Consider the following 21094-nt stretch of genomic DNA (forward strand, 5'->3'; position numbering starts at 1 on the left):
AATCAACAGACTCATCGTGGTAGATCTCATTTAGCCATCAACATATCTATTATATTGAACATTAAACTCATTCAGACTCATATCATTCACAACACACACTCCAGCAGTTCATTCTACTTACCCAACACTCTAAAAAATTCTCCTCATTGCTATTTTTTCATCACATCTTTACACAAATTCCAAGTTGATCTTTCATTCTTTGTTTCCTCACCCACTTCCCAGCCTCTCTCTCTCTATGTATACTCTCTTCCCTTCTATATTAATCCTGCAAAATCTTCTTGCTAACCTAAACATATTTTAGACTCATGTGTTGGTTGTGCATAATCATTGTGTAATAGTTATCAAACCATAGCAGATAAAAGTAGTAAATACTTTATTACCAATATTTTTGCCAGTATGAAGCATTTTCAAGATTAGAACAGTCACAAAATGATTCTTGAGATATATATTGAATATTTCATGCTTACTTATTTCTGCAATCTAATATTCATTAAGACACTTGCTTGAATAATTTGTGAAATAGCTACCTATTACTATTTGACACCTCCAGGGAGTCCAAGGACTCATCGAGGGATGGAACCTTCTCTACAACTCCATCTCCACCATTCAATCACCAACTGACTGCAGCTACACCAATGCCATCTACTGCCGACCACCACTGGTATTTCCACAGACAATCACAAACGTCCATGCCCATGTGGGATTCGAACCCGCAGCCTTTTGGCTGGAGAGCGAATACGCTATCCACTAAATAAAATTTATTTAATTCACTTTTGTTGTTTTGGGCAGAGAATGAATCCCAGATCTTTGGCAGTTTTTTTTTTTTTTTTTTTTTTTTTTTTTTATCATCCAAGTTTATTTCAATTAAGAATGTTATTTAGAGAAAATGGTGATTCCCAAAATCTTTCACTTCTAAGTAACTCTTTAGAAGGTAGTAGTAATACTACACACACAGAGTATATATAAAGTACATGATCTGCTAGTCTTTGCCATATTGATTTATGTAGTTTTAGATTTCGTCTCTTTCTTCAGCTGCAGATCTTCCAGCTTGTCCATAATAGATAAGTGTATACATTGTTAGTGTATCTTGCATGTGTGTAGTATTGATAATATCTCATCATTCAAAGATGAACTTTCAAATTAGTCTGTTAATTGTCATGTCCCTGATTTTATTATCTCTTACACTTTTATCTTCCAAAATGCTTTGAACTGTATCAGCCTATACTTTTTTCTTGACTTAGGTCTTTTCCTTCTGTTTTTGGCTGAAATGCTTGTTTTGCTTGTCTTCTGTCTTCCTCTGTTTATATGACCATATTATACTGTACTATACTGTCTTAAATTAATTCTGCTTACATATTCTAGAATATTAATAATTATTCTGTTAAATTATTTTCAGATTTCATTTTTAATATGGTCTTGCTACTGATACCATCTATTTACTCTTTCTTTTGTACCTTTTCTCAGAACTTTCATACCTGTAGTCTCTAGTTTCTGATCAGCTGTTTTATTTCTCAATCAACTTTTTAGATCAACAAATTAAAACTAGTTTAAATGCCGTTTGTATATTGCCAGCTTGGTTGTTTGAGAACAAATCAGTTTTTGTTCTTTATTAATGTGTTCAACTAGTTTGTGCCACATAAACCTTACTTATTCTGTTCATCAGTTTCCATATTTCATTTTTTTTTTCATATTCACTAAAAATTGCCACAATGACTAAAATGTATAGCCTGTTCAATAGCCACACTATTGAAAATGCATTCATGTTTTCTGCTTTCCAGCTTTTTTTCAAAGTTTTAGTGTTTTTAATTGCTGATTTCCATACCAACTTTATTATAGTATATTATAGGTTATATAATTCGAATACTGTTGGTAATTCAAATAGGTTATATAATTCAAATATCAGATTTATCTAAGAAGGGTAACATCATTTGCATAAAGAACTAGCCCTAATATGGCTTGTTTCAGTATGTTTGTTTAATATGATGTCTGTATAGATTATAGATAACATTGGAGATGGTATACAACTTTATTTAATGCTTGAATTAATCAAACCATTCTCCTGTGCAACCTTTAAATTTAATTGTGATTTGCAACTTAAGTGTAAGCTACATTTCTCCATATAAAGTTCTGTTTACACAAGAAAGGAATAGTGTTTGGAACCTGACTACCTGCTTTTTTCAAGATGAGCAAATCTTATTTGAACATAACACTAATTTTCCTTTCAATTTTTTTTAACATTTCCTCATTAAGAATTCCCCTGCTTTTCAGGAAAAATTTATGCCAAGCATACGTCACTGTAAGAACTTAAATTTTTATACTGTCACATTTCTGAACTTTAGATAAATGTCATTTATTTTAGCCACTTTTCTTGTTTCAAGTTTCTGCAAGTCTGTTGAATTTTTAATGTAAGAAGGAGATTTTCCTGCTAAACCTTTTAAGGAGAATGCTAGATATTTTGATAACTTATATGCAGGTGAGTCAATACTATCCACAATTGGCCTTAATGGGCAATTTTCTTTATGTACCTTTGGAAGGCCATATAATCTGGGGATGAATGGATGTAGAGACAATGAGAAAGGCATATGTTTCTTGGAAGTTCCATGGTCTTTTTTAGAAGGTTGTTGGTTCTATTATGTATGTCTCTCGTTGGGTCTCTCTCTAGCTCTGAGTATGTATCTGACTCTAATAATGCTAAGATTTTGTTACTGTAATCTGTTTTATTTAGGACGACAGTTGCATTGCCCTTGTCAGCTTGGAGGATGAAAACATCTTTGTTCTTCATAAGTTTTTTAATGGCTAGTCTTTCACCAGGAGAAATGTTGTCAACTGGAGATTTTGCATTGTCGATTGCAAATATCGCTTCCTTGTGAAGTAAATTTGCCTCTGCAGTAGGAAGTAGTCAAGTAGCTTTCTCTATCTTAGTGAGGGACAATTCTCTAGGGATTGATTTAGGCAAAAGTACAAAATTGAGAACTTTTGAGACAATATGTTCTTCTTCAGGACTAAGAATATACGACTGTTTGTTTATGACTAATTTTTTGAGGCCTTCATGATGATGATGATTGTTAGGGTGGATTGTTCTTGTGCTGATTTAAGTGAATTAAATTTTCTAATTAGCTTACCTTTATTAATGTTCTGACATCTTGAGGCTCGACGTGTGCCTATCTCTTGAATGTAGTTCCATGACACGTAGTCTAAGGATGCCACTAATTGATTTTCTAAAGATGATTTTTTTTGTAAAAAGAAAAGCTAAATTGCGTTTGGTATCGCCAATTCTTTCTGATAAAAGTTCTAATTTTTTTTTTTTTTTTTTTTTTTTTTTTTTTTTTTTTTTTTTTTGTAAATCTATGTGCCTTTTCTGTCATTATGACTTCCCTGAATTGTAGGAATTTTGGAATGATAGAAAAGAACTTACGAAGTTTTAAGAAGATAAGCCTGTTAATAAAAAGTACAGTGCTTCTGAGGGTCTTCTGATAAGCTGTTATAAATTGGATTTTATCCTTTCATAAGGGGTATGATGATTATCAGCTATGTTGGCTCGGTATGTAGATATGTTCATATTATTTACTGACTGAATTCCGTGAATTAGAAAAACAAATTAATTTAATTTAACACACAACATGTTTCGTTGAAATGCTGACTTCTTCAGTCGTGAGAACATTAAAAGCAAGCATTAAAAATACCATAAAGAAACATTGTACCACTACAGACTATGAACTGGAATTAAGTTTGAACTGAAGCTACTGAAGTCCAGGCTAAAGTTCTGTTGTTAGGCATATGTGAGCGTGTCACTTCACAAGTGCACCAGTATCTGATGGCAGAGCTGTGTTGTCACATAGCTCTGCTATCAGTTGACAACATTTCTCCTGGTGAAAGACTAGCCATTAAAAAACTTACGAGGAACAAATATGTTATCATCCTCCAAGCTGACAAGGGTAATTCAACTGTCTTCCTAAATAAAACAGATTACCGTAACAAAATCTTAGTGTTATTGGAGTCAGATACATACTCGGAGCTAGAGAGAGATGCATAATAGAACCAACAACCTTCTAAAAAAGACACCATGGAACTTCCAAGAAACGTACGCCTTTCTCTTCATCTCTACATCCACTCATCCCCAGATTATATGGCCTTCCAAAGGTACATAATTGCCCACTAAGGCCAATTGTTGATAGTATTGGCTCACCTACGTATAAGTTATCAAAATATCTAGCATTCTCCTTAAAAGGTTTAGCAAGAAAATCTCCTTCTTACATTAAAAATTCAACAGACTTTGTCTTCAAAATTAAAAATATAAAGCTCAAGAATTCAGATATGGCGTCCAACTCAAGAGGTTCTCAATATTTTAAGTAACAAGATCTCAAAAAAGATGTTTGCTCTGCTGTCACATTGTATTAATTCAGGCTACTTTAAGTTTGAAGAAAAAAATTTATAAACAAAATAAGGGATTAGCAAATGTGCAGCCCCCTGCTCCAGTACTAGCCAACATTTTTTTTCGAGGATTTCGAAGAAAAGGCCATCTCTGCTGCTACGCTTAAATCTAAAATCTGGCTCCATTACATGGATGACATATTCCTTATTTGGGAATATAGTATAGATAATCTTCACATTGTTTTAAATCACTTAAACAACTTCCACCCAGACATCAAGTTTACCATTGAAATTGAAGAAAATGGATCTCTGCCGTTTTTAGACATCAAACTTAGTAAGATATCTGACTCCTTAAAAATCTAGATCTTCAGAAAATCAACACACACGGATAGATACCTGCATGCGTCCTCACACCACTATCCAGCACAGAAGTTAGGTATCATCTCCATTCTGGCTCATCGTGCCAGGTCTGTATTGTTAGATTAGGAGGACCTAAAAAATGAACTACAACATCTCAAAAGAACTCCAGATCAAGTGCCTTCATAAATAATGGCTACTCTTCAAAAACTATCAATAAACAACTATATTGCCATCCTCAAAACAACACAGAGACACATGACAACCCCAACGGTTATATATCTTTACTGTACATCAGCTCGCTCTCCCAGAAACTAAGAAGAATTTTAAAAAAGTTTAATATAAAAACGTGCTTTTCCGCTCTTCCTAAACTCAGATCAATTCTAAGCCAACCAAAACAGGCTCACAACCATTCTTCAGTTTCCAGGTGTATATAAAACCATATGTGACTGTGGGAAGCCATATTATGGCTAAACTGAGAAGTTCATCCTCCTGCGTCTCAAAGAACATCAGAAAGACATCGCTTATAGTAGAACCAGATTAAGTGCCCTCTCAAGCCATGTCCTGTTCTCAGTGAGCACAAATAATGAAGGCCGCCAACACGAAATAGACTGGAATACAACATCAAACATTCATATATGCAGCATAGTTGAATCCAAAGAAATCATCCTAGACTCTTCTCACATAAACAGTAACCTTAGTTATAGTTTGGCAGACTCACATAGCTCTGCTATCAGATACTGGCACACTTGTGAAGTCACACGCTCACATACCTGGGGAACTGTCAACTAATTGGCAACCACCAGTATGGATTTTGCCAATCAAGATCCACAGCAGATCTTGCCTACATCACCCATCTCTGAACACGTGCCTTAGAAAAGTTTGGAGAAACCCCCTGCTGTTGCACTCAACATTTCTAAATCACTTCATGTGGTTTCACATGAAAGTCTTCTCAGCAAATTGTTGAGAGGACCTAAATTAAATCTAATATGTGAATTTAATATGTTTTACTTAGATATTGAAAATGGCCATGCAGTGTTCTCAGTGCGGAATATAATAGTGCAACTGTGGTGCACACGTGAACTACCAAACTAGAAAACAAAGCAAACAGGAAGTTTTCATATAGCTAATAATGAAACAAGTATGAGTTTTGATGATGGAATGGATTTATAGGAATATTCTGGCAAACATTTTACTTTACCTTATTGGCCCAAGTGGAATAGTACACTCACTTTCCAACCATCATACTGTGGGTTCAAATCCCACTGTAGCATGGATGTTTGTAAAAGCATTTAGGTAGCAGATAATTTTGTAACCAGGTGTTAGATCACCATCTTGCTTATTAAATCCCCTGAGTGGCTTAAAAAAATTCTGTGTTAGGTCTCTGGGGAAAGTCCAGATTACCGAAGTGTTATCTCACTCATGGTACTAATAGGCTTTCAGCCTTTTTTGTTGCCTGAAATTCATGTAAGGAAAGAAAAGTGTAATTTCAAATCAGATCAAATCACTGCAAAATAGAATTTATCATAGTAATCTTGTACTTTGACGATTTATGAATGTGATATAAGTATACCACAATAATCCCAAATGTCATTAAAATGCATTAAAACAGTGTAACCATTTACAAATACAATGTTAAAATTGTCTGTTGTCAAACCAGATTGTCCTATTGTTTTATAGAATTCCATTCGCCACAACCTATCACTTAATCGCTACTTTGTCAAAGTGCCAAGGTCCCAAGAAGAGCCAGGCAAAGGGTCATTTTGGAGGATTGATCCCCAATCAGAAACAAAGCTTATTGAGCAGGCATTCAGAAAAAGGAGACAACGTGGTGGTCCATGCTTCCGCACACCATATAGTGGATTATCATCCAGGTACATTAAAAATCTCTATCTTAATAAAGCAATGTAATTTATTTTTATGTGAGTATTGTGTAATTTTTGTCCACGAGTACCACATTGTTATGTTATATAGGTTTGGCAACTTTTCATGTTTGGGATTTAAAAAAATAATCCTCCGAATTAAGATTTTAAATGAAAGAGGTCAATAAGAAAGAGAGAGAAAGAGATGGATATGTGTACCATAAAAAGGTTAAAGAGTGCAGAGAAAAATTTTAGACAGAGTGTCCATAAAATGCAGAGCATTGCTATGGACATAACGAAAACAAATAGGATTTTTTTTTTTTTAGGTATATGTCACTGATGGATTTTTCACGAAAAAGATAAATGAATGTGCAAAGGAAAAAATTCTAATTGTTTGTTCAGTCACTTTGAAAAAAAGTATTTTCAGTTATAAATGCTATATATTTGACTTGGTAGAAGTTTACAGTGTTCATTTCTTAAATAGTGACTTTCTCCTCATCTGGTTTAAAAAAAAAAAAAAAAATTGTGTAAGTAGTTTTTTTTTTTTTTTTCTACTTTGAGTCATGTTTTTTCAAGTTTAGCACAAATAACAAAGTCGTAAACATCATTCATTTTATTGAACTGTTACTTGAGATGCTTTCTCATTGAAATGAAGAATAAATTAACTGTTTAAAAGAGAAAAAAAACTTTGAAATGCTTGAAAAAACTGATGAATAATAGTGGAGACAGTGTGCAAAAGAGCACACTAATTCCACTCTTATTAATTATCTGTTCGAATCACATTCTGAAGGAAAACATCACATTAAACCTGACCTGTGTTTGAATATCTTCAAAATTAGAAAAATTCAATTCAGAAATTTACTTTATGCAGATGATATTATACTCCTAAATAAACAGTTCAAGGTCTTTGTGGTTCTTTCAGGGATGAATAGTCCGGGTGTGCTAGGTGTCCAGTGCACATCCATGGAATAGCAATATCATCAGTATTATATTATTATTACATTTATTACTGTTAAAGACTCCCCTAATTGGGAGTCTTTAATGGTAATAAATGGCTACCTGTGATTCCTAAAATAACACAGTATATTAATGTTTAATGAAGAGGACACTTTTGGGTGCATAAACGTTGCATCACATTCACATTAATAGCCCAGGTGTCTGGTCACAAATACAGACACCTTTGAGCCCTTTAAACTGATGTGCAGATGGCGCAGTATGTCAAATTCTTAGCATTCCATTGGTTTTAAATGGCCAAGAAAGCAAGGCAGGGTGTGCGCGCTGGGACAATAGCACTCAGAAATCGTTAGTGGCTGTGATTGGTTATTGTGTGAAGTAATCCAATTGAACGTCATCATTTTTCATGAGTTGCTGTTTTTGTTTTCTGAGTTTCATCTGTTTTACATGCATGAAGTGTGAACTGACATGTCTATGACCCCCATAATGGACAAGTTTTTAATATATATTTATAATTTCTATAAATAATTTATAACCTTTTGCTTATATTTACAATGGGGAAACAGTGCTGACAATGTATTGAATGTCCCATTTTTCTGCAAGAGCTTTTGCAGATTGTATGATTATAGTTGAATGAGGTTGGAACCTATGTATAAGTAAAACAAGTTATATCAGCCTTTCTTTGATTCAACCTGGAAAAATAATAATTTACCAAGTGATTACTTTTTTTGGTTTCTGTGCATATTATATGGCTGTATTTAAAAATCATATCAAAATTCGAATTATCTGTCTCACTTTAGTATTTGCCAAAGATAATCTAATCTCACCACAAAGCGTAAACCCTTAGTGCATATCACATAAACGGTGCATGTGAAGCATAGCTGTTGTTCATTTGACCTTTATGCTTTCAATGTTGAAAATTTATATTAATTAATAAATTAAGGTATCCAAAGTTATCCTGCAATTAATTCCATTGCCAATTAAGATGAGCATATTGATGTGCTATGCACTCTTAAAACTTTCATGCATCAATAAAATTGCAATCTTACGGTCAAATTGACATGAATTTTTTGTAGTGCAGGTTGCATAAGCCACAGCACATCCAACCTAAATGGGCATGCAATGCCACTGGATTCTTTACTAAATTGAATAACTTCTGTAACAAATAACATGATACCAACAACAACAGCAATAAATAAATCAACATCAATGATAAAAAAAACACCCTAACTCAACATCCCCAGAGTTCAAGATCTGTACTATCACCATAAGAAGCCTGAATGGCGAAGAAATGCAGCTAGCTGGGGAATTGGATAAGTATCAGATCGACATAATAGGGGTTACTGAATGAAAAAAAAGACAAAAACTGGTGAGATCTCTCTGAGCAATAAATACAAAAGGATATATTCAGGCAATAACAATCAGGGAAAAGAAGTAGCTATAGTATTCAACGCTAAATACGAGGCTAATCTTCTTGAATGGCAGGCAATATCAAGTAGAGTGATGTGGGCAAATATCAGAATTAGGAACTGGACAATGAGACTTATTAATGCCTATGATCCCACAGAAGATTCTATTAAGGTAGAAGTGGAGGAATTTTTTGAGGCTTTAGAGAAAGCTACTGACACAATGAAAAAGGAAAAGTTGGTCCTTGTTGGGGATCTAAATAGCAGAATAAGAAATGATTGTCAGACATACAAAAATATTTTGGGAAAATTTGGAGAAAAGAGCAAAGCTAATAATAATGCAAACACTTGTTGGATTTCTGCTCAGGACATGGACTGGTTATTACTAACACAATGTTTCAACATAAAAATGTACACAAATTCACATGGAGAGAAGAGGCAAGGAATAAGAAATGTCTCATTGACTATGTTATTGTTGATAGTGATGTTTTCTCACGGTGCAGGACACTAGAGTGTACAGAGGGTTTGAAATTGGAAGTGATCACTATTTAGTCTTGAGCAGGATAAAATTGAATTTCATATTGAAAAGAAAAACATGTAAGAAAATTTTAAAGCAAAAAGTTGAGCAGCTCTCAGATGTGAACTATATACTAAAATACACAAACATTATTCAAGAAAAATGAAAAAGTTTGAGAACAGAAACCAAACCTTGGAGATTCAGTGGCAAATCCTGAAGAAAACATTGAATGACTCATCCAGAGAGGCAGTTGTGAGGCTGTCTGCAAGGATAGAAAAATCAGAACTCCATGGTGAACACAAGAAGTTAAAGAGGCAGTGAAGGAAAATAAATGCAAAGTTCCTGGCAAATAAGTTAGCTTGTGCTTTTAGAGAATACAGAGACACATGTAAGAAAGCTAAACACTGTGTAAAACTAGCTAAACAAAAGTCATAGGAAGGCTTTGGTGAGAAAATAAATATCAAGAAGGTAGCAAGATATTCTAGAGGTTGTTGAAAAAGCTCAAAAATTGAGGAAAGATTACAAACAAAACTCAAAAGATATTGCAATTCTGAAACGCTTTGACTAATGTGTGCATGTCTGGTTTTTGTTATGATTCTGATACAGTAGAGAGAGTGCAAAGGAAAGTGTTGATATCATTTTTAACAGTGATATTTTTTTAAGAAAATTTTTAAGAAACTATGGATAAGGATATCAGGATTGTGGAATACTAATTATGATGACAGATTAAGTATTTGTAAACTGCAGATACTAGCAAACAGGAGAAAGAGGGTGATATGATTGCAACTTACAAACTTCTGAAAGGGTCATACAGGATTTCAGTTGATGAAATGTTTCATTTTATGGAGGGTGGAGAGAGGACAAGAGGTCATCCTTGGAAGCTGAGAATGAATGCTGCTAAGAAGGGAGTGAGGACTACATTTTTCTCTCATAGGATGGTGCATTGGATGTTGTGAGTGCAAGCAGTGTGAATGAATTCAAGAATAACTATGATTGCTGTGCATGTATGTGTAGTATGTTGCCTCTGTCAGTGAGTCTCTCTTGATAATAATAATTTTTGTTCATAAATTCAAAATGATTTTGAAAATAAGACAGTTCAATAGTCAATACTAAGACAATTGTTAAAGAGCAATTTTGCATCTGCAGCATATGAAATTGATTCATTTCAGTGATGACAAACAATGATTTGTAGTAATACTTGCTTGCTAAAGATGACATCATTGTGAATGCCAATGTCAATTGCTAGATGAATGAACCTATGGTTTATAGATAGATAAAAGTTGAGTGAAGACATTCAGATTTAAAAGGTACAATAGGGATGATGTAAATATGCAATGAGATATTATCTTAACTCCAACCTCTAGCTATTCACATAAACAACCTCTGAGATGTATGTGATCATGTTGAAGGCTTAATGGATTGTATACAGCACTCATAAAGGATTAAAACAGAATTTAATACTTCCTATATTTCGTCTCAGTCACTGAGACATCTTCAGGGATTACAAAAAAACTAATGTAACATATACACAAATACCACACAATTCTAAGCTCAACCACGTGGGTGACTCTAAAGTCCTATCTAGGCGGAGTGCCCTCTAAGGGCAGTTGTAGGTGTCCTGGAATGTAAGGTGGGATCTCTGATGATAAGTGTTTCCCAAATCTTAGGAAGCTTAATACAACCATATTTATTAAGATTTGGTTGATTTCTGAGAGCTGCTGCTGATTCTAAAAATAGTTTCTCTCTTTTTTGAATTTGCTGTGGTGGAGCATGGTGGTTTTTCCCCATAAGATCCTGTGGGTTATATCCAAGACATGGTCAGCCAGGCCTGACTGACCATAGTCGTGGTTGCAGATGTATGACTTGTATTCCTCTAGGCAGATGATTGCTGATCTTCCCCTCTGTCCAAAGTACGCCAGCTTACAGGAATAGGGTACTTTATAAACTCCAGGCACTGAGAGAGGAGGGAGCTGACCTTTTGTAGAACAGATAAGGGTAGCAAGTTTGTGGTGTGGCTTAAATGCTGCGTTTAGGTTGTACTTTTTAAATCTTGGCTTTTTTCCGATGTGCCACGGATGTAGGGTATGGTGATGGCATTTCTAAACTCTTTCTGAAGAGAAGACTAAGGAATGGGGGAGGAACTGATCGACATAATAGATATTTACGATTATTTTTTTTAATACTGTAATCACTGTAGCCATTGGAGAGGAAAGTGCTATGTATGTGGTCGAGCTCAATTGTAAGGGTGGTTCCACTGGAACAAAGATTGTGGACTCTCTTGGTTAGAGTTTTAATAATGCCATATTGTTGAGAGGGGTGGTGGTGTTGGGAGAGTTTGTGAATGTATCTGCCTGTGTGCATAGGTTTTCTATATACATTGAAGGAAAGTGCACCGTTAGGAAGGCATGTAACCAGTGGTGTAGCTAGGGAGGAGCGGATTGGGCGGTCCGCCCCAGGCAGCACTTTGAACCTTTTTGAACTTTTGCAGTTAATTCTAAAATACAGTCTCGAGTCATTTGCAAATATTGTAATACTACTGCAAATTTTCCTCACAATTCCTGCGAGTGTTGCTAGTTGTGAGGGGAGTTTTTCTAAATAAAATTGATTAAGAATTACCTACATTACTATGAAATAGACTTTGCCATTGTCATCTACTATTTTGCTAAGAGAAAAGCAAGAAAAATAACATTTTAGAATGTTGAAATTAAAGTTTTACTTCAAAAATAAACATAGCATTTTAATTTATTTCCCAATACGTCATTTTAACTTTTTGTAGTATTTTGGTGAGTATTGAGAGGGGTGGCAAACTCAGGGACAGCCCCAGGCAGCAAAAGCTCTAGCTACACCACAGCATGTAACTAAGGTATCTAGGAAGGGTAAACAATTGTTCTTTTCCATTGTAAACTGGATTCTTGGATGTAGGCTGTTGAGGTGGCTGAGGAAGAAGGAGTCTAATGTGTCTGGGCCATGAGGCCAAATAGAGAAGACATCATCTATATATCTTAGCCAGATAGAAGGTTTGAGAGTGGCTGAGTCTATGGCTCGTTTTTCAAAATTTTCCATATAAATTTGGCAAGAGGGGAGTGAGGGGGGGAACCCATGGCGGTTCCCTCTATCTGCTTGTATATTTTGTTCTTCCAAGAAAAATAACCAGAATTGATGGCAAAGGAAAAGAGATCTAAGATGTCAGAAGGAAAAACATTTTCTAATAGTGTCAAGGTATCAATTGAGGGAATATTGGTAAACAGTAAGAAATGTCAAAGCTTACCAATATGTCTCTTTTATTTAAGGTTAGATTTTCTATTAGGGTTTTAAAATGGGTAGAGTTTTTTATATAACATGCGGAAAGTCCAGTGAGGGTGGTGGGGATCAGAGAGTTGGCCAGCTGTTTTGATAGTTTGTCACATCCTATATAAAAAAACTCTACCCATTTTAAAACCCTAATAGAAAATCTAACCTTAAATAACACAGACATATTGGTAAGCTTTGACATCTCCTCACTGTTTACCAATATTCTCTTAATTGATACCTAAGATGGTTCCCTCTATCTACAAGCAGATAGAGGGAACCGTCATGGGTTTTCCCCTCTCACACCCTTTTGCCAATTTTTATATGGAAAATTTTGAAAAACAAGTAATAGACTTAGCCACTCTCAAAACCTTCTATCTGGCTAAGATATGTAGACGATGTGTTCTCTATTTGGCCTCATGGCCCAGAGACATTAGACTCCTTCCTCAGTCACCTCAACAGCTTACATCCAAGAATCCAGTTTATGATGGAAAAATGAAAAGGAAAAGAACAATCGTTTACCCTTCCTAGATACCTTTAGTTAACTCCATCCTAACGGTACACTTTCCTTCACCGTATATAGAAAACCTATGCACACAGGCAGATACATTCACAAACTCTCCCACCACCATCCGTCTCAACAGTATGGCATTATTAAAACTCTAACCAAGAGAGCCCACAATCTTTGTTCCAGTGGTACCTCCCTTACAACTAAGCTTGACCACACACACAACACTTTCCTCTTCAATGGCTACGGCGATCACAGTATTAAAAAAAATAATCAGTTCCTCCCCCATTCCCTGGTCTTCTTTTCAGAAAGAGTTCAGAAAAGCCATTACCATACCCTACATCCGTGGCACATCGGAAAATATAGCCATGATTTTAAAAAATTACAAAACCAATACACAGCATTTAAGCTCCACCCCAAACTTGCTATCCTTATCCATTCGACAAAAGATCAGCTCTCTCAGTGCCTGGAGTTTATAAAGTACCCTGTTTCTGTAAGCTGGCATACTTTGGACAGACAGGCAGATCAGCAACCATCCTCCTAGAGGAACACAAGTCATACATCTGCGATCACGATAATGGTCAGTCAGGCCTGACTGACCATTTCTTGGATACAACCCACAGGATCTCAAAGGGAAAAAACCACCATGTTCCACCACAGCATATTCAAAAAAGAGAAACTATATTTAGAATCAGCAACAGCTCACAGAAATCAACCAAATCTTGATAAATATGGTTGCATTAAGCTTCTTAAGATTTGGGAAACTTATCATCAGAGATACCACCTTACACCTACAACCTCCTTTACAGGGTGCTCTACCTAGATAGGACTTTAGGGTCACCCACGTGATTGAGCTTAGTATTGTGTGGTATTTGTGTATATGTTACATTAGTTTTTTTGTAATCCCTGAAGATGTCTCAGTGACTAAGACGAAATATAGGGAGTATTAAATTCTGTTTTAATCCTTTCTGAGTGCTGCATACAATCCATTAAGCCTCTGCACACAGAGATGTATGTAAGAAACTATGGATAAGGGAATCTCATCATCATCAAATTCCTGCCATGTACCCTCAAGGGGTGTACAGGATATGATAGTACTACATGAAAAAAATTACATCATTACTAACTTCCTATCTACAATTTTCCTCCAAATCAGTCTGTTACTTGTCAAGACTCCAACATTATCAGATCTTATATTTCTATCATCTAAGTCACTTTGTACCGTATCAATCCACCTATATCTTGGTCTTCCTCTGGGTCGTTTTGCTGCCAACCTGGCAGAGAACACTTGTTTTGCTAATCTTTCTTTGCCCAAAGTGACCATACCACCTGAGATTAGCTCTACTAACGCATTCCTGGATGTTGACAATGTTAAGTTTTTTCCTAATATCCTCGTTTTTAATATGCTGCCATTGATGCCATCTGTTCACGTATATAATCTTTCTCAGGATTCTCATATCTGCGGTCTCTAGTCTTTGGTCAAGTGTTTTACTTCTGACCCTGCTCTCAGATACATAAATTAAAACTGGTTTGAACACTGTCTTGTATACAGCTAATTTAGTGTTCTGACTAATTTCTCTCTTATTCCATATGAATTTATTCAATTGACTTCCTGTTGTCTATTTCTGTATTTTATTTACCATCTTCAGTAAAAATCGTGCCTAAGTAGCTTAAATGTTTCACTTGATCCACAGGTTCTCCATTCACAATACAGTTGACATTTTCAATGATTCTTCCTATTTTCATTGTTTTTGTCTTTTTATTGCTGACTTTCATACTATATCTATTACAACAGCTACTCAATTTAGTCAGAGAATCCTGCAGACTTGTAACGGATTTATTTAGAAGTATAACATCATCCGCATAAATCAAAGAACTGACATTAGCATCTCCAATTTTGATATCATATTTAATACCACTTTCCTTCATAATGTGATCCATATAGATAATGAATAACAGAGGGGATAATGTGTATCCTTGTCTCACACCAGATTTAACATTAAACCATCTTCTTGTACTTCCTTCAATTTTAACTGCTGACTTACAACTCAAATAAAGACTAAGTATTGCTTGATATAATGCCCCATTGACACCATATAACTGTAGCGTATTGAATAGCTTCTCTCATGGCACTTTGTCATATGCCTTTTCCAAATCGACAAAACTTAAATACAGATCTATCTTTTAAAAATCCATGCTTTCTCGACTATTTGTCGTAAAGTGAAGATCTGATCCTGACAGCCTCTGTTTGGCCTGAATCCAGCTTGTTCTTCACCAAGCTTTTCTTCCAAAATTCTTCTCAACCGTTTCTCAAGTATACTTGCATAGATCTTGCCAGGAACAATTCTCATATTCAGTTTTATTTCCCTTTTTATATATGGATACTATTAGAGCTCTACTCCAATCATCGGGAATTCGTCCCTCTGTCCAGGCTTTCTGAACTATGCAGTCCAGCCACTGTAAGACTCTTATACCACCATACTTCAGCATTTCTCGTCGAATATCATCTACTCCTGCTGCCTTTCCACATTTCAAGCCTTTGATGGCTTTTTCTACTTCAAGTATGGATATGGATTCCTGACTGCATGCCAGGTGAGTGTTTTTTACCACTGTGCTGTCATCACTGCTTGTTTCATTTAGCAGTTTTTCAAAGTAATTACTCCATACTTCAAGGATATCTTTTTCTCCAGTTTTCATGTCACCTTTATCATTTCTAACTCCTTTTACAGCACTCTTTCCTCCTTTCCTAAGCTTCTTCAACAACCTCCAGAATATTTTGCCACTTTCTTGATATTTATTTTCTATATTCTTGCCAAAGTCCTCCCATGACTTTTGTTTAGCTAGTTTTACACAGTGTTTAGCATTCTTGCATTTGTCTCTATATTCTCGAAGAGCACAAGCTGACTTATTTGACAGGAACTTTTGATATGCTTTCTTCTTTTCCTTCACTACCTCTTTAACTTCCTGTGTCCACCAGGATTTTTTTATCCTTGCAGATAACCTCACCGCATGCCTCTCTGGCAGAATTAATCAATGTTTTCTTCAGAGTTTGCCACTGAATCTCCAAGGTTTGTTTCCTGTTCTTAAACTCTTTCATTTTTTCTTCAATAATCTTTGTGTATTTTAGTCTACAATTCACTTCTGAGAGATGCTCAACTTTTATTCGCTTTAAAACTTTCTTACATATTATTCTTTTCAATATGAAATTCAATTTTATCCTGCTCAAGACTAAATAGTGATCACTTCCAATTTCAAATCCTCTGTACACTCTGGTGTCCTGCACCAGGGAGAAAACATCACTATCAACAATAACATAGTCAATGAGACTTTTCTTATTCCTTGCCTCTTCTCTCCATGTGAATTTGTGCACATTTTTATGTTGGAACATGGTGTTAGTAATAACCAGTCCATGTCCTGAGCAGAAATCCAACAGATATTTGCCATCATTATTAGCTTTCCTCTTTTCTCCAAATTTTCCCAAAATATTTTTGTATGTCTCACAATCATCTCCTACTCTGCTATTTAGATCCTCAACAAGGACCAACTTTTCCTTTTTCATTGTGTCAGTTGCTTTTTCTAAAGCCTCAAAAATTCCTCCACTTCTACCTTAGTAGAACCTTCTTTGGGACCATAGGCACAAATAAGTCTCATTGTCCAGTTCCCCATTCTCATATTTGCCCACATTACTCTACTTGAGACTGACTGCCATTCAAGAAGATTAGCCTCGTATTTTGTGTTGAATACTATGGCTACTCCTTCTTTTCCTTGATTGCCATTGCCTGAATATAACATTTTGTATTTATTGCTCAGAAAGATCTCACCAGTTTTTGTTTTTTTTTGTTTCCGTCACCCCTATTACGTCGATCTGGTATTTATCCAATTCCTGTGTTAATTCCATTTCTTTGCCATTCAGGCTTCTTATGTTGATAGTACTGATCTTTAACTCTGGTGATGTTGAGTTGGGGTTTGTTTTCAGATTTGTTGTAAGGGAATCTTTCTAAGGCTTTTAACAGGTGAGTTAACCATTCTTATATGGAGATAATACGGTTCTCCCATCTGCTAATTTTGCATCTTTGAATCTATTTTCAACTAGCTAAACCCAGTCTTATATCAAACTACTGAAAAGTCATAACGAAGCTCTCATAACATCACTTCTATTTAACAGTTTTTAAATTAATTCATTATGCATAGACTACCACTAGTACATAACTAATTATAAAATACAGTAATTAGTTCTTCCATCTTCTGCATTTCAAGATTTCTTTCTGAAACTGAAGACGATGAACTGTAGGTAAAGAAGAAAATTAGTCCAAATGAGAGTGAAATTAGTACTACTGATAAATATTTTTGACAGTAATGCTAATTTTTATAGATAGATATTTTTGAACAATCACAAAATGACTTATTTACAAATTTATATTATCGCTTTTTTAAAATTTTATATCCAAATCACGTTACAATAGCCTTTTTTCATCCTTTCATCCTCAGATGATGTTATGATGGTATGGTAGGTTTTATGAAGGCTACAATATACTGTCACTTTAGTTTTCTCATAAATTCCTTATTATCATATACAGCATAGGTGGCCAACAGCAAGCCCGCAGGTGGCCTGTAATGTGATTTTGTGCGGCCTTCAGTAGGATAAAAACTATATTAAATTATATGCATTATCAATTTAGCTATTAGTTTCGACCACAGATTTTCTGATTGATATACTAGTTATATTCATTATTTCTGATGACGGAAACAATTTATATTCTAGTAGTGGGAGTGGTAGATATCTGTACACTCCAGAGTAAAGCATCATTGAAAGTCGCTTTCTCTGCTCTGGTTACAGTGATCAGTTTCAGAGACTCAGTTTCACATTTAACAGTGTTATTGTTTGCAGTTTGTGTCCCCTGGTCAGTTACTTCAGCCTTTGTGTATACTAAGAAACATAAGATCCGTGAAGAAAACAGGTCATTTCAGGAGAAATTGGAAAATGAATTTCTGTTTATAAACAATAATGACAACAAACCACAGTGCCTTGTGTGTTTGCAAATATAACCTCAAACGCCACTACATACAGCACCATGCTGCTAAAATACCAAGAATACGTTACTAAAATTGTACGTAATTTGAAGAGAAAGAGTAGTGCTCAGAAATCTATTTTTATTAAACCAACATCAATACAAAAAGCTCACTCTTGGCATCATTTGTTGTAAGTGCAGAGATAGCAAAGCAAAAAAAAATCATTATCTGATGGTGAATTTGTAAAACTGTTCTGTGAAAATGGCACTTGCATTTGGGAAGATAAAATAGCCAGTGAGTTTGAAAGTGTCCCACTATCAAAACAAACTCTAACAAAAAGAGTCAAGGGAATAGGTTCTCGCATATTAAATAAATTTAAAAGTGTTATTACAGATTCAGCTTACTTCTCGTTGACTCTAGATGAATCAACAGACATAACAGGTACAGCTCAACTTCTGATTTTCATTCGAACTGTTTCCAAAGACTTTGTTATTAATGAAGAGCTACTAGCATTAGAGTCATTGCGTAACACAGCCAAAGGTCAAGACATTTATGATGCAGTTATGAAGGTTGTAAATGATACTGGTGACATCAACAATCTCACAGCTATTGTGACAGATGGTGCCAAATCAATGCGTGGTACTCAAACAGGCTTAGTTGGCTTACTAAAGAAGACTGAAATTAATTGTACTGCATTATACATCAGGAGTCTCTGTGTGGTAAAATTCTGGAGATAGAGGATGTTATGAAAACTGTAATGAAGTGTGTGAATCTAATTAAGGGTGGAAATCGGGCCTTGACACACTGCAAGTTTCTTTCTTTTCTAACAGAAATGGAGGCAGAATATGATGATTTAGTGTTGTACACAGAAATACGTTGGCTAAGCAGAGGGAACTGTTTGAAACGGTTTTTTGCTTTGAGTAAGGAAATGAAACAATTTTTAGAGGAACATTTTTAGACAAACAAAGAACTAATCACAAAACAATGTGTTCTTCATTTTAACAGCTTACTCGCCTTTCTAACGGACATCACACACCACATGAATGAACTCAACGTGAAGTTACAGGGACGTAACCAAACAATGTCAGATTTAGTTGGACACCTAGATAGGTTCATAAGTCGACTGAAGGTTTTTAAATTCACTCTAGTCAGAAGAAACTTGGTACATTTCCCTTCCTGCAGGGAGTTGATGGAGGAGAGCCATGACATGGACTTCAAGTTTTCTGTGCATGGACTTCAAGTTAGACCAAGTTTTGGAGCAATTCAGTAAGCGATTTTCAGACTTCAGTGACATGAGGCCACAACTGACATTATTTAACAACCCAATGAAATGCAACATTTCAGAGCAGCATGACACTATTCAATTGGAGTTGTGTGACTTCAAAGTGACCACTTTTTTCATTCAAGGGTGGAGATAGGCATTGACTTTTGGAAACTGGTACTACGGGAAAAATATCCTGCATTGAGTGATTTCAGCTTGAGAATTGCATCTATGTTTGGAAGCACATGCATATGTGAACGCACTTTCTCAACTTTTAGGGCAGTTAAATCCTCGCAAAGAAGCCGACTGACTGATGACCACCTTCAGGATGTGTTACGAATATCATCATCATCGTTGAAAATCGACTTTGATGAACTTGTTCATGCACATGAACGCTCACAGTGTTCTTATTAAGTTGTTACATGTAAAAAAAAAAAAAAAAAAAAAAAAAAAAAAAAAAAAAAAAAAAAAAAACAGAAATATGTAATTAAATTTAATTTAACAACTTATATTTAAACAATCTTTGTTCTCCCAGTAGTAAAATGATTTAACAAATATAATAATTCAATACATATAACTATGGCCTTGAAAAAATGCAGAGTTTATTAAGTTCTGTCTAAAAGTGTGCGGCCCATGATGCTACCACTCATCATATATTGGCCCTCATATAGAATGAAGTTGGCCATGCCTGATATACAATATGTTACCAAATATCTAACAGATAGATATCCATTAAGAACCCGTGTAGCTCAGTGGAAGTGGTGCTTGCACTCTTCAGCACTGAACCACCCAAAAAAAGATTCTCTAGTTTGCAACTAGAGGAACTTTTTCGCTTGGTGGAACAGAGGGAAGGAGCGAGTACAGGGGCCATCCCTGGAAGTTACAAAAGGAAGCTGTGAGAAGAGGGTGAGGAGTGGTTTCTTTCCATGGAGGGTGGTTGAACTGTGGAATGCATTACCAGAAAAAGTGGTGAGAGCATGAATGGTCAATGAGTTCAAAGAGTGGTATGATAAACTTTGTGTTTTCTCTGATGGGCTTCCTATGATGAGTCTTTTGACTCCATGGAGGCCTGAATCATAATAATAATAATAATAATTACAAACAGTACCTCATTTGCTCCCATTACTGTTTGTGAATTGTAAAACTAGTAGTAATATAAATGTGAAAAGTTCCAATATTAATTATTTATAGGTCTGCTCCAGCATCACCCAGCCATAGTGGCCTGAGTGGTTTGGTAACACCAGATTCCCTTTCTAGAGAACCAAGCCCATTGCCTGAAATAGTACAGGAAAGTGGAACTGACACTGTAGTATCCTGTCCCTCTACTTCAGTAGCAGTGTTTTCACCACCAGTTTCCTATTTGACTGTTCCAGCTACTAGTGATGTCACAACTTCTTTTTCTACACCAGGTTCACCTAGTAAGTATTGTCATGACCTTTATATTTTCTTCCTCTCTTTGACATTTATAGTTGTTTAATAATTCAGTTCAAATTCTGTTTATTGAAATAATTAGCATACATGAAGGAACTGATATTTTTTATGCATTTTTTAGTTTAAAAA

General features: G+C 35.3%; 1 protein-coding gene across 1 annotated transcript in view; it reads left to right on the top strand.

The window, feature by feature from the left end:
• LOC150097325 (forkhead box protein K1-like) overlaps positions 1 to 21094 on the top strand; it is a 149381-nt gene that overhangs the window by 108555 nt on the left and 19732 nt on the right. The window contains exons 4-5 of the mRNA XM_090406890.1: positions 6409 to 6602; positions 20726 to 20952. Coding sequence (XP_090263016.1) covers positions 6409 to 6602; positions 20726 to 20952 — 421 coding nt within the window. The remainder of the gene's footprint in view (positions 1 to 6408; positions 6603 to 20725; positions 20953 to 21094) is intronic.

This window comes from Typopeltis vanoorti, chromosome 17, assembly GCF_054136105.1.
Source record: "Typopeltis vanoorti isolate ZY-2024b chromosome 17, IOZ_Tvanoo_1.0, whole genome shotgun sequence".
Lineage (NCBI taxonomy): Eukaryota > Metazoa > Arthropoda > Arachnida > Uropygi > Thelyphonidae > Typopeltis > Typopeltis vanoorti.